At 43.7% G+C, this 13,295-nt stretch overlaps 1 protein-coding gene across 1 annotated transcript in view; it reads left to right on the forward strand.

Annotated features, from left to right (window-relative positions):
* ZNRF2 (zinc and ring finger 2) overlaps positions 1 to 3,057 on the forward strand; it is a gene marked incomplete at both ends in the record, with an annotated part of 49,832 nt that extends 46,775 nt beyond the window's left edge. The window contains 2 exons of the mRNA XM_079538288.1: positions 2,247 to 2,352; positions 3,000 to 3,057. Of these exons, the coding sequence (XP_079394414.1) occupies positions 2,247 to 2,352; positions 3,000 to 3,057 (164 nt within the window). The remainder of the gene's footprint in view (positions 1 to 2,246; positions 2,353 to 2,999) is intronic.
* Positions 3,058 to 13,295: the final 10,238 nt, after the last annotated feature.

Genomic DNA, 13,295 nt, shown 5'->3' on the forward strand with positions numbered 1-13,295 from the left:
TTGTAAAGTCTGTGTGTGGAACATGTGACAAGCCAGATCGTGTACAGTAGGGACTAATGTGAAAGCAGTTCACAGAAATGTTTTCTTTTATTGTATTTTTACTGAACAGCATTTTAATTTTTGTCATCAAGGCTTGACTAAATGCTTCCCTCTTGATTGTGCTGGGGAAGGGAGCCTGGGAATTAATCCACTGAAGGAACCTCAATGCCATTTTGTTTTGGGTACCAGTTGCTAATCTGATTAAAAATAACTTTGGGAACTTGACTTTTATTAAGTGTGTGTATGATATATGCTTGCAGCATTAATGGTGCTTCTTCCAGTGACCCAGCTGTGGGAAGAGTGGATCTGCTGGTAGGACTTTTGGCTGAGTATTTGCGCAAACAGGTGTTCTAAGATAGTGCCTGAGAGCGTCAGGTGGAGATTCGTAGCTCTGTTGTAACAGGACTGGGCTGTCTCTACAGTCTTTGTCTCCTGGTGTCAGATATTAAAATATGTCCTCATACAGTATAATGGTCAAGGAAGGATTTGTTAAGAGGGTGCTCTTCTGGGCAGGTTGGGATTCTCTAACAACAGATGAATTTTTAAGAGCTTTTGCATTGTCTTAGATGGCTTTCCTTCTTCAGTTCTTGAATCCGTATGTCTTGTAATACTTACAAAAACAGAAGCAATTTCTTAAAGTGATGCCTACAAATAATATTACCATTTGTGAAATACATTTTTGTTTTAGTTTTCTTCACTTAGTGTGTGTACTATTGATTAGTTTGTTAGGGATATTTCACATATCCCCATGAAGATGCCCATGAAGGCACGTGGCATCACGCTGTATTTTCAAGCATAAGCAATGAAGATTAGCGTGGAATGAGTACTCTTCTAGAAACCCAAGCACCTGTAAATTGCTACAATTCCTAGAGAAACACAGTCAATCTGATTTCATACCTCTTACTTATTCCCACAGTGATGGCTTTTTAGTTGTATGCTTGTCTTTTTGTGTGTTTGGAATGCTATAGTGATGAGTACAGGAGACACCTGAGAGCGTAGCTTACTTAGAACTGATGGTTTCTCAGTCGTACCAGGAAATCACAATCCTCATAAAGAATCCCTTTAGGCTCCTTCTGGTTAAGCTGCAGAAATTTGAACACGTGGTCTCTACTTCAGCCAAGTGTGCACCTTTCTGACCTGCCAGGGGTTGCTGATTGCTGCATGGTCCCTTTCTGATAGCTGTGCACTGTGTGAGGTTGCTTCTAACCTGCTTCTGGTAAATGGGGCCTTCTGTCATCTCCTGCTTTGTATTGTGCCAAGACTGAATTCTGCATCCTATATTCTGGCTAAGAGCAGTGTCCAAGAGAGAAGGTTTTTATTAAAAATAATGCATTTTCCCAGAAACTTCTATTTGAAAGCCAATTCTTAGGCGTTCTCAGTAACATACTGTCTCCTGATTTCTTATGGGATTTGGTAATGATGCAAAAAAAAAAAGTAATTCCAGGAATTTAGAACCTTCAGGTCGAAGGTATGGAATACAAGTCCTGGAGTGGCTTGCTAAAATTAGAGAAAGGCAGATGTATAGAAGAGAAATGAATAGGAGAGCAGAAGAAAGCAAATGATAGGCCAAGTGTTTAGAAGGAGGAAGATAATAATTAATTGCAGTGTCTTGTCTGGAGAAATATTATCTTCAGGCTTGGACTTAGCCTCCATCAAGACAGCTGAATGCGGGGAGGAGGGGCTGGCTAAGCAAACCCCCCCAGAATGAAGCCTCAAAGTCCAGGAGTCAGTAGTTGCCATCTGGATGATGGTACCAGCTTTTCCCAGTGTTAAGCTCCTGGGGTCAGCAGCACAGCTTGCATATGTAGCAGCTGCCTGCCTCAGAGCTCAGGTTTCCCAAGTTGGATCAGAGCAATCTGTGGTGGGATGTCCATCTGCTGGCAGTGTATAAACCCCCAAGGATTACTGACTGTTGATTGTGGCTACCCATCCCCTCTGTGTGGTTGTCTTCCTGCAGGACTTCATTTTGAGCTATGGCTGTGTTCAAGCAAGATACTGAACCACAATCATATTTTAGTTTGAGCTGTTGAGATGTCTCTCATCAGGAGTCTTCTGTCATATGGCATGCATGACCCAAACTCACCTTGACAGCTCCTTCTGCAGGACAAGAACTATCTTCTGTAGCTGCCCTTGATGTTCTGAACAGAGAATGTTTTGCTTTGTGGTAGCCTGCTTTTTGACTGTTCAACTTTGTTCTCTTTCTTCAGAGGACGTGCTGAGTAAAGATACTGGGGAGTGTGCAATATGCCTGGAAGAGCTGCAGCAGGGAGATACTATAGCACGGCTGCCTTGCCTCTGCATATATCATAAAGGGCAAGTATTCCTTATGGTGCATACCCAGAAGTCCTGAAAGTTGCGTTTGTAGAGTAACTTCACTAAAACTTGGTTGCTTTTTGCACTTCACACAAACAAAAGCCAAGCAGTAACCACACTAAAGGTGATCTTTAAGTGACTTCTGTCTGCATTTTTCCCCAATTAGCTTCTCCCGCTTACATGAAAAAAAGGCCAAAATCACTTCTGTAGAAGTGGACATCACAGCTATCGAGCTTGGATTGCAGATACTTTTGTAATAACAGCCTTGTCTAATGCCATTAGGCTTAAGAGGGAGTGCTTTTTAAAACTGTTTCATAATTGTTTTCACTACTGCCTGTAATTACGGTATGTACGATGTCAGTGCCTGGTGTAACGAGATGATAGTGTTAGTAGTAAAGTCACCTGTGTACAAAAGCTGGCTAACAATTTGTGAAAGGCTTTCCTAACAGATTTTAACATTTTTTTGTTTGTGAACATATAAAGATGTAGGGTGTGGACAGGCATGTGTGTATATACGTGTTTTTCTTTGTTAATGTAAAATCCTACTGCACATGGAAATCATGAGAAACCAGTTAATATGCATTCCTTAGTGGGAATTACTGGGATATTCATGTTAATTGCTTTCATTTTTGTCTTCCATCCGACAGCTGCATAGATGAATGGTTTGAAGTCAATAGATCTTGCCCTGAGCATCCATCAGATTAAGGGAAGATTCGTGTTCTTAGGTAATATTTATTTTTAGATACATACATTTTAACAATATTACGATTGATTATCTGAAATTACTCTTGATGCTGTTTTCATAACCTGTGAATTTGCTAATGTGTCTCAGAACTGCAATATTAATCAGTGAGCAGTGACGTATATTACAATATATAAAAGGGTTTTGCATCCTTTTATGGTGTGGTCTGAAATGATGTATTCCAGTTTTAGTGCTGGAAAGTGGCAAGTCAGTGCCAGTAAAGCTTTAGCATTAACTTTTAAAGAGTATTTTTTCCATGGAAATGAAACAAGATCAAAATAGCATAACCGTGTAATTTTGGACTGTTCCATGGCATGCATTTCTGAAAGAAAGCTTTTGGAATCATTAAAAAAGTTGAAATTAGGTATTTTCAAAATCACTTTCATCTTAATGCGTTCCAGAATGTTAAAAAAAAAAAAAAATTAACATTTCTATCCATCCTATCCCACAGAGATTCATTATTTCCAGCTTATAGCTGTTATTTCAGATCTGCAGTCAGTGTCAAAGGCTTAAAGAATAAGTTTATTCCTTTAGTTGGCTAGTTCTAAGTCTTTGCCTCGCACTGAGCTACTGCTCCCAAGCATTGCAAGACACCAGCACTCTTAAAGGAATGGTGTCATGGTTTATGATGTTTGGCTACCAGTATTCCACATCGTAACTGAAATTCTGATCAGTAGGTGAAAATTGATACAAAAAATGCTAAAGGTGAGAATCATCATCATAATCTGAAAACATCACCGTTGGCGTTCATTTGTTTCACTTGGCTTGGGTTGGTGAATGGGTAGCAGAGAAAACCTGAGGGAGGTTATCCTGTTATAGGGATGATCGTTTAAAAGGCAGGGTGGTATGAGCTAGAATTACTAAACAAAGCAACCCATGTTCTGAATTGCCCCCAACAGCTGAATTGTGGAAGAAATCCGCGTGCTGTCTGTAAACACATTTGTGTCTGTAAACGCTCATAAATGTCTAACCTTGTGTTAAACCCAATTTGCTTTCTTTTTTTCCTCACAGTGGTGATGGTGATAATTGAGGGCCAAGGGAAAAGGGGAAATGAAAGTGCTCGTGTTCGTGATGTTTGTGTGTGTTAGATACTTAAGTAGCTGAAATGCTGATACTTTGCCTTCTGCTTTCTTAACAGCTGCTTCCACTGGTCAGAAAACATAGGAGATCTGAGGTTCCCTTGCTGAACACAGCGTGCCTGGCCTGAGAGTAACTGTTCTTTGTGGCTGAAAAAGGCAAAGATGGACATTGACATGGAAAAAGCATTGTGGACACCACTTACTTGCCAGTAGTGCTCAGTATACCAAACACTCATGCAAAGGACACACAGGGATTTTGAAAATGCTGCACATTCTGTAACAATCTACTCCCCCTAACAGACGCTATTGACACTATTTTGTATTGAAGGCCAAAGTTCCTAATTTCAGCCTAACTTCTGGTTCTGTGAAGAAGCAGGTTATTGGACACGTTTCCTACTGCTTCAAGTGGAAGCTGAGACGTTCGATACGTGCTGTCTGAGACCCTGGCAGGAGGGTGGCCCCATTTTTGAGTGGGAACATGTTCACCTTCTTGTTGGCTGAAGAAGAGTAAATGGCAAATTTAAGTGTAATCTAACAGCGTGACCTTATTTCCTGAATTCACACCCTATTTTATGTTCTTCACTTTTACAAGAACAGAAAACATAAACTTCTCTGCACAGGAATACGTCAGAATTTTCTAATTAAACCTTTGTCACAATGCAGTCCAAAGAGTAAATCTGAGACAGGTAACTAATTTATATTGATCCAAGCTATAGGAATTGTTGAAATCTGCACATTGTATTGCTATTGCAGTAACTAAAACTTCTCTTACACTGCTTGTGAGTAAAAACAAACAAACAAAAAAAGCAGCAAAGCGAAATCTTACAGCTATGCAACTTTTTTTTAGTAGGAAAAAAAAAAAAGGAGAATTACCAATTTTAAGTGCTGCCAGTTAAGGTAATTTGTTTAACGGGTATTTTTTTAAAAATGTTTCAGGTAATTATTTTATTGTACTACTCTCATCTCCAGGCTGCCTCCTGAGGTGGAAATGAATAACTGCAAATGTGGGCACAGCAAGAGGGTTTTTATTAGTGAGCATGGGTGAGATAACATCCAGGTGGGATTTGTGTTTAACTTTTAAAACACAATTTTTAATGTGCAAGTTTTTCTTTGTTTCCTTGTTTGAATGTTTTTCTTTTTATTTGATGGCAGGATTTGTAGTACTTTGCAATCTAAATAATTGGTCTCTTCATGTGGAGGCTAACATTTGACAGTGTGGTTTGTTTTCTTTTTTAAAAGGGCACCTGCATTTGTTTAATTTATTATTATTTTACTGTATTATACTGGTACAACCAAGGCTCCGTGGATCACCAGCTGTCTGCAGGGGGCACACCAAGGAAAACTTGTGGATGAGTATTAGTTTCCATAAAGTATCGCAGTTCCAAAAAGAGAAAGGGGAAGGAAAAAAAAAAAGACAAACTGGAAGAGATATCAGGGCTTAGAAGGATAACTTTTATATCCAGAATCAATCATAGCAGTATCTGAATTTCACAGTGCAGGGAAGAGTTCGTGAATATTTATTTGTGACAGCAGTTTTAGTGGGTTTCAATAGTGAAAATAAACTGCACAGTTCAAACTTTTTTCTTGTACATACGTAATTCTGCTCTTTTGGTTTTTGTTTCATACATGTTTCTGTTGTTACTGTGATTCATATCAAAAAGGGCAAAGGACAGGAGCTGCTATATGGGAGAACAAGTGCAGTACATGTTAGTAGACTCCCATGTCTTGCTTGCAGAGCAATTACTTCCTGGGTAACAGTTTTCCCTGAATTTTGCACTGTAAAATGCCATTGTTATGCTGCAGAAAGAAAGAAAAGGAGTCCAAACTAGATAGTTTTCTTAGTTGATGATGCTGTTTCTACGTTTTTGGGCTTCCATCACCAGTTTCAGCTGAACCTGTAACTATGGGGCCCTGCTGTGTTCTCTTTTTCAGTGGAAGCAGAACCATTTTGTCACGCTTTAATTCTGAAGTCATATCACATGTACAGTAGTTCCCTGCACGATTTCCTTTTTAGCCAAGAAATGTTGTGTTGCCTTGTATTGTCACAGGGGGTGGGGAGTAGGAAGAATTACAGCACCTGTAACACTCACAGTGGTGTTGCCTGCAGGCCCACTTTTCCAGTGTTCTAAATTCCTACTGTCTTCTGAAATTGAAGATATTGCATTTGCATTGATTTGGTGTTTGCTGTTGGCTTCATGCCTGCAGAAACGTGATGTGTACCGCGGGTAGGTTAGTGTTTGGGTGTTCTGTGCTCCAAGGTCGTAGATGGTCTTTGGCTTGGGAATTAAGTAGATAGATATTCTAAACATAAATTTGTTTACAACTTAAGCTTGATTTTGGTAGTTCATACCTCTAGTTCATTTATTGCCATTTTGAGCACCTGTATTTTCTGCTTTCAGATGCAAATAGATTGCTTAAAGACCCAATAGTTAGAACTGCTGTCCTATGCTGAGGGTCAGTGTTTGAAAAGCATGCCACTAGCGTGGTTTTGCTGGGAAGGAGTCTGCTCCTGCTTCCATCAGCACAGTAGAGCTGCACTACTTCATATTGTTTGAGGGACTGATACGGGGGACAACCTTAGATGCTGGTTTTGCATTCTTGGTATCTGTAAATATCTTCTGAAAGCCTATGAAAGGTTTTCTTCTATCAAAATGTGTAATATAGACCAAGCCAAGAATGACGTGGAAGCATGAGATCGATGTTTGACTGTGAAAATGCCTGTGGAAATTCACCTTTGTAAGTGTTCTCTCACCAGCTGTGTCAGTCAGTTGGAGATGCTCATTGCTCATTTTAGGCAACACCTTCATTTTAACAACGACCTCACAGTGGTCCTGAATCGTTGTGCTTCAGGAGGGAAAAATAAACATCAAAAGTCTTGTGTCTCAATTAAGGAATACCGCACTTGTCCACAAGAAGCAATAACTTATATTTTGGTGCGATATGCTTCTTTGCCTGTAAATATATTAAAATTGCCAAGTCTGTGCTGTTTCAGAGTATTTCAGTCATCTGACCTTTATCTTCCCTAAGTAAGGGTATGAAATAATTCCCATACTCAGGTCTGCCATAAACATGCTGACATGCTGCTTGCCAGAGGGGAAGAATAGACTCAACGCTGTCCTCAAATGTGAGGTTTTTTGAGCTTGTAACATACCTACGTGTGTTGAGTAGCAATTTGTGTTCCAAAGCTCTTAGTGGAGGAGGCTATGATTTGAGCTGTGTGCAGCTGTCCTCTATACAATGCCAAGAGAGCCACGCTACTGTCAGCACGGGGCACTGGTTGTCCTGTCTCTTTTAAATCGGTATCTCCCTAATGCCATTTTCCTTAGGAAGTAGTTAAGTGAATTTTCTTTCAACGTGTACTTTAGACATTGTGAGTTCAGTGATGGGGGAGGGAAAAGAAAAACTTGAAGCCCACCACAGATTTGTGGTTTATTCTGGAAGAATAAAGCGTAAAACATCGTCTTATTTGTAATCAATTTAATTTTTGTATTCAAGGGTAAGTGTACTGCAGTATATTGAAGTGGAAAATGTAGGTAAGGTACGAAGGTGTGGGTGGATTCTTGTGACCTGTTTCTTCCCCTTCTTCTCCCCCTTTATGATGTAAATGAGGTTTTACAGCTTAGTTTCCAGATTTATGTATTAATCCTAGCTCCTAACACTAGAAGCAGCACTGGCTTTTTAATTAAGTCTTTGCTGAGAGTCTGGGGACTTCCAGCAGACTAAAATGTCAGCAAATGTGGAACATATCTTTTTCTTCTTTTTTCAGAACCATGGATCTTTGTGTTGCTGTTTATGGATGGCTAGTGTCTAATAGCTGAGATGTGTTTATGGCCTTTTCCATTTAAGGGCTTCAGAAATTTGCTGCATTTCTTGTGTTCAACCCAAACCCAGGGAACTTGGCACTATTACTTATCTCTAAGTAGTTAACAGCAACAGAGCTCATGCTGGTTGTGATGAAGGCCGTGTCATCTTTGTGAATGTTGCTGCTTTGTCACATTGAAAGAGAATATTTATGTGCAGATTTGGTATTGCAGATTTGGTATTGCAGTCTTGTATCTGCTAAATTTGCATGTGCAGCTGCGATCCTACCAAGAGAATACTGCATACCTGGCAATGTGGACATGCTGCTATGGGATCTTCCAGCTCACCTGTGCCATGGAAGATTGTCTCATTTGTGAAGAATGCTGTATCTTGAGATTCACATTCCACTCCTCCAAGCTTAAAAGTCATTTTAGTATGCGTTTCTCTTTTTCCTAGCTGAAGGAAGACATGCTACATTTTAGGACCATATCCCCTCAGTCTTTGGAAATGCTTTCCATTGACATCTGCAAGAACAGTGGAGGAGGAGGCTCTTTAGAAGAGAAGGACTTGTTACAGGTTTTGCTACAGCCCAATCAAACATGCTTTTTTCTGTAGCAGCATCATCAGCTTGTCCCACTTTTTGGCACTGAAAATAACAGAGAAATTCACAAGAGAACAGTGTCCAGTATTTGTTTCCTAAATATAAACTTCTGTGACGTTTCTTCAGCATAAATTAACATGATGCTGAATTCAGGTTGAAGACATTTTAGCTCATTGGGGGGGAAACAAAACCACAGTGTTTTGAGTTTCAGCTTGCCTCAAGTTGCAGTTGGTTCTCTTGTGAGTGCTGTGCTACGCGGTCTGCTGGCTTCCCAAGGTTCTGCACAGTGCTCTGTGAAGTAACCTTGTACTTGTGTACTCAGAGCTGATGGCAGGGCGAGCTGTAAAATGACCTCATGGTGGCATGGTTTGCTGAAGACTCGCTCGGATAAACCATCGCAGCAACATGCTGCACCAGGGGAAGAGTGGACTTGGTTCTGGCTTTGCTATAATAAGCTGCCAGCGTACAGTAACTAGGAGGAAGCAGGGCCACTATTTGCTGATCTTCCTGGCAGCTTTTAAGCTATTTATGTTTATTTGAGAGACTTTTGACCTTGGGTGTGCTTTGGCAAAGATTTTGCAATGGTTAAGTAGGATTTGCTCGATTCTGGCAGTCTCAAATGTAAGTTATCCAATGCTACAAGTACGTAATCTGTTGCCGAATTCCATTCTTCTTGTTCTCACTCAGATCTGTCCTTTCCATTGTTGATTTGTTATGCGTAAATGTAAATTTTGTTCAACATAACTGGTCACAAGCTCCCAAGATGTGAAATGCTAACAGGAGGAGACAGCAAAGCATGATTCTGTGTTCTTCCTGTGTGTGTGATGCTGAAGCATTCACTACCATACAGTCCGAAATTCTCTTTTAGCTGGTATTGCCAAAGTACTACAACCTTCAAGGAAGAAAGGAGGCTTAGCTGTAGGGGGATGTTTTACTGAACTACTTAATTTTAAAGGCTGAGGCATCACATGGAACAAGTGGTGCTCCGGCATTCTCCTTATCACTTGATCATCGAGAGTCTCGCTCTGCCTCTCTTCCCACTTGGCAGGCCGCCCTGCTGCTGGAGCACAGCCCATGTCCCCCTTTCCTACGCCTCTTCCCAGCCCTGCCCGTGGAGCAGTGGTGAGCTGTGTGCTCCTGCGGTGCCGCACAGCCATGCAGTGGTGATGGACAAGATGTCTTCCTTCGTTACCCTGAGCAGAAATCAGAATGTAATTTGCAATGTCTGATGTAACATGTGCTCTTTATTTTTTTTTTTTTAATTGAGCAGTATGATTGCAAGTTGACTTCAGTTGTTCTAAGGTACTCTTTTCGATGGTCTGCCAGTACATAATTGTGGATGAAAATATTTTTTTATTGATTTTTAGGTTGTACGTTAACATTCCATTCATGTAAAATATGTACAAATATATGTAATAAATCTTTTGAAGCACAGCTCTCTCCGCACTTCCAGGTGACTTTTGTTGTAAAGTCCTGCTGAACGTGGCAACAGCTGCTGCACGCCTGTGCTGCAGAGGAAGGAGGAGCAGTGGGTTCCCCTGGCTGGAGGAGCAGTGGGCGCTGAGTGCAGGTAGGAGCCAGCAGCACTCGTGCCCCGGGCTGCCGGCCGTGGCGACGCCATTTTGTGCGAGGTGGCTGGGCTGTGGTTGGCTGCTCTGGCGCTCCTTACGAGCGTAATGGCCGTTGAGATTAGCATCTAGAGCTGCCCCATCTGCCAACCCGAGATGGGAAGCGCACGGGTGGTTTGAAGAGGTGAAGAGCTGCGGATGTGCAGGCGATGCTATGCTGGTTTTCCCCGCTGCCATCACCTAGCTGGGGAGAGGCTGCGGCTGCTCTGAGCAAACCCGAAGCGCACTACCAGGGGTTGTGTGCAGGCAGTGAGTTCACCCTGCAGACAGGAAGCACCTGCTTGTGGTGCCCCGCTGCTCCTAGAGCAGGGCGTTCAGCACTGATGTCCCGGGGCTGGTTGTCCTCTGCTTTGCGTTTCCTGGGGCAGCACGCTAAGGCACAGTTGCCACCTTGCAGCTTTCTCTCCTTGGGAAATGAGTTTTAACATGGAGACAGCTGGGTGGCAGTGCTGAGGAATAAGTTCCTTTCTCTTAGAGGAACTTTTTTCTCCTGTTGCCTTCTAGGAAGGATGAGTTCCTTTCTCACCACTAACTCCTGTGTTCTGCTCTTAGGCCCATGAAATCAGAGCCTTGCTATGAGTGACGATGAGCAGTGAGAGCAGGATTTGGTGTTGCATTGGGAAAGTCTGGAGTGAGTCCATTCCAGCAGGTAGGGGATTTCACATGGGAAATCCAACTCAGTGGCCCCTGCTGGCCCCCCGTTCTCCCTGCAGCCTACAGTGCCAGCTCTGCCCCGGCTGCTCACCCTGGGGACAGCAGTGACGCCGGGCTGCTCTGGGGCCACCAGCATGGCTGCAGGCTGTTTGCCTGCAGCGTCCCATACCAGAAGCTGAGTGTTTGTTTCCTGATGCAGCACTACTTTGAGCAGCAAGGGGAGGAGAACGTGTGGCTGATGGCCAAGGGATATATCAGGGAGAGTTCTTGTGGTAGCTGGGGCTGGATAGGGACATGTTCCGTCCTGGTTTTTGAGAGCTTCATGCTCTGTCCAGGGCTCTGCGTGCCAGTGCAGGTGCCTGGCCCTGTCCCACCTGGTGGGCAGCTGTGCCTGTATGCAGTGACAACGGGCTGCCTTTGGGATGGAGCTTTCCACTCTTGTTCCATAAAGCATCTGTTTTCTGAGGGGGATGAGATCAGGGATGTGCGGGGGTGGGGAAGAGGGTTCAACATAAATAAATAATTGTGTAAAGCCCATCGTCGGCTGACGCATGATGACTCACTCCTCATAAAGGCAGCAGAATAGAGACAGATATTAAAAGCATGGGGATGGGCCCTTGGCCGAGCTCGGTGGGGCTGCAGGTGCTCGCTGGCCTCGGCCCCTTGTGCTCAGAGCCATGCTTTGTGTCAGGCTCCTGTCCTGCTTTTCCTTTTTGCCCTGGTTACTGATGTCTTTGTTTGAACAAGTGTTTAAATTTTAACCGAGGCTCTTCTCCCCTCCCCTCCTGGCTGGTTCTGTAAGCAGGCTCCGAATGTTAGAAGGAAAACCCACAGCCTGTGGGCTTTGGCACCGACTGGAAGTCCCACCGTGGGCAAGGCCTCCTCACCCCGCTCCCTGCCCGGGGCACCTGGTGACCAGTTCAGAGGAAAGCTCTTTAGGAGCCACCCGTGCCAGGATTAACATCTGCCAGAGTCGGGATTAAATTGCCTGGCAGGTAGCAGGAGCACAAATGCCTGCAGGCTTTATTTGCTCCAGCATGAGGCCTCCCAGCCTCCTGGCAAGGCTATCGCAGCTGATTAAGCCCCGATTAAGCCGCTGCCTCCTGCACGGGCCGAACTCTGGCACTCACATGGTAGGCAGCAGTTTAATTGTTTGCCATGGGCTCGCTCGAGTTTGGGGGCTGTCTCCACACGTGGCCATTCCCTAAAATGCAGTTGCTATTTTCTACAGAACGCTGACCCTCCTTTCAAGTTTTGCTGTATACCCCAGGGTAAGTTACTTCAGAACTTCACAGCTTGTTGGCTGGCAGGGAGCAATGGTGCAGCGCTGCCACGTAAACACAGTTTGAGAGGCCTCACCTGTTCTGACCCCTGAACAAACCAACAGGAACTGCTGTCTATGGCTCAGTGCTCAGTGTGACTCCCAGCCTGGCTGCTGTTTTCACCCAGCTTGGTCCTTGTATTCTGTTCCCACCTACCAAAGCAAGAGACAGCTCCTTTGTGTTCAGCCACTACTGCTGGCTTCTAAGACCCGTTTCACCAGTTGGTAAGTCTGTGGCCCTGTGCAAGGTCAAGCGAGTGGCAGATCTCCCCTGTCTGCGGCAGCCAGAATTAGCTGGACAGCCTCATTCCTGCCTCAGTCCAGCCATGGGGCTGCTCAGCAGTGTCAGCAAAGCCAAAGATCTTGCAGAAAGCTGTTGGGGTTCTTTATAAAGTTGTTTGTTGTCACGGAGGACAAGTAGGAAAAACATAATGCTGCATACAGAGAACATCTTAGCAAGCAAGTCTTTAAAAAATAGAAGTTATACTTGTGTCTGAATTTAAGCACAGATGGCTCTTGCTGTGAAGCCAAGATCAGAAGCTCTCTACAAGTAGCCTGGTAAGACTTCAAGGAAGGGAATGCAGCCCCACATGCCAAGCCAACTCACGAGGATACTCAGCCTGCCTGCAGCAGCTGCTAGCTTTTCTAGCCCTGGCCGTAAGTTGATGAATGAGGCTGTCCCCTGCCTTGGCTGCTCCTGCCAAAGCAGCCTGAGCAGTGCCCTGACCTTGGGACTGGCCCAAGCAAGCTTTTGCAACCTGAAATCTGCTCTGAGATGAATGGGTGCACCTGGCACCATCATCAGTTCTGGGCTGTGCCACGGTGGGCTTGTTTGCTCTATCTGCCAGCTCTGAGGCTGCCTCAACCTGCTGCAGCCCAAGAGACTCTCATGTTCTCAGTAAACAAATGGCTCAGGTGCAGAAACCATTCCTGTTAGCTGGCACAGCCTGAGAGCCTCACCTTCCTGTCTACCTCTGAGTAGCCAGTGCTGGCAGCACAGGCAGGGTGGAAAAGCCACTGACGAGTAATGTTTGGTACATTGGTTTTCATGTGGATATTTATATATTTATATATCTCTCTATATAATTTTTTCTTAAACTGTTCTTTTTGTGAAAAG

This window comes from Tetrao urogallus, assembly GCF_951394365.1.
Source record: "Tetrao urogallus genome assembly, chromosome: 7".
NCBI lineage: Eukaryota > Metazoa > Chordata > Aves > Galliformes > Phasianidae > Tetrao > Tetrao urogallus.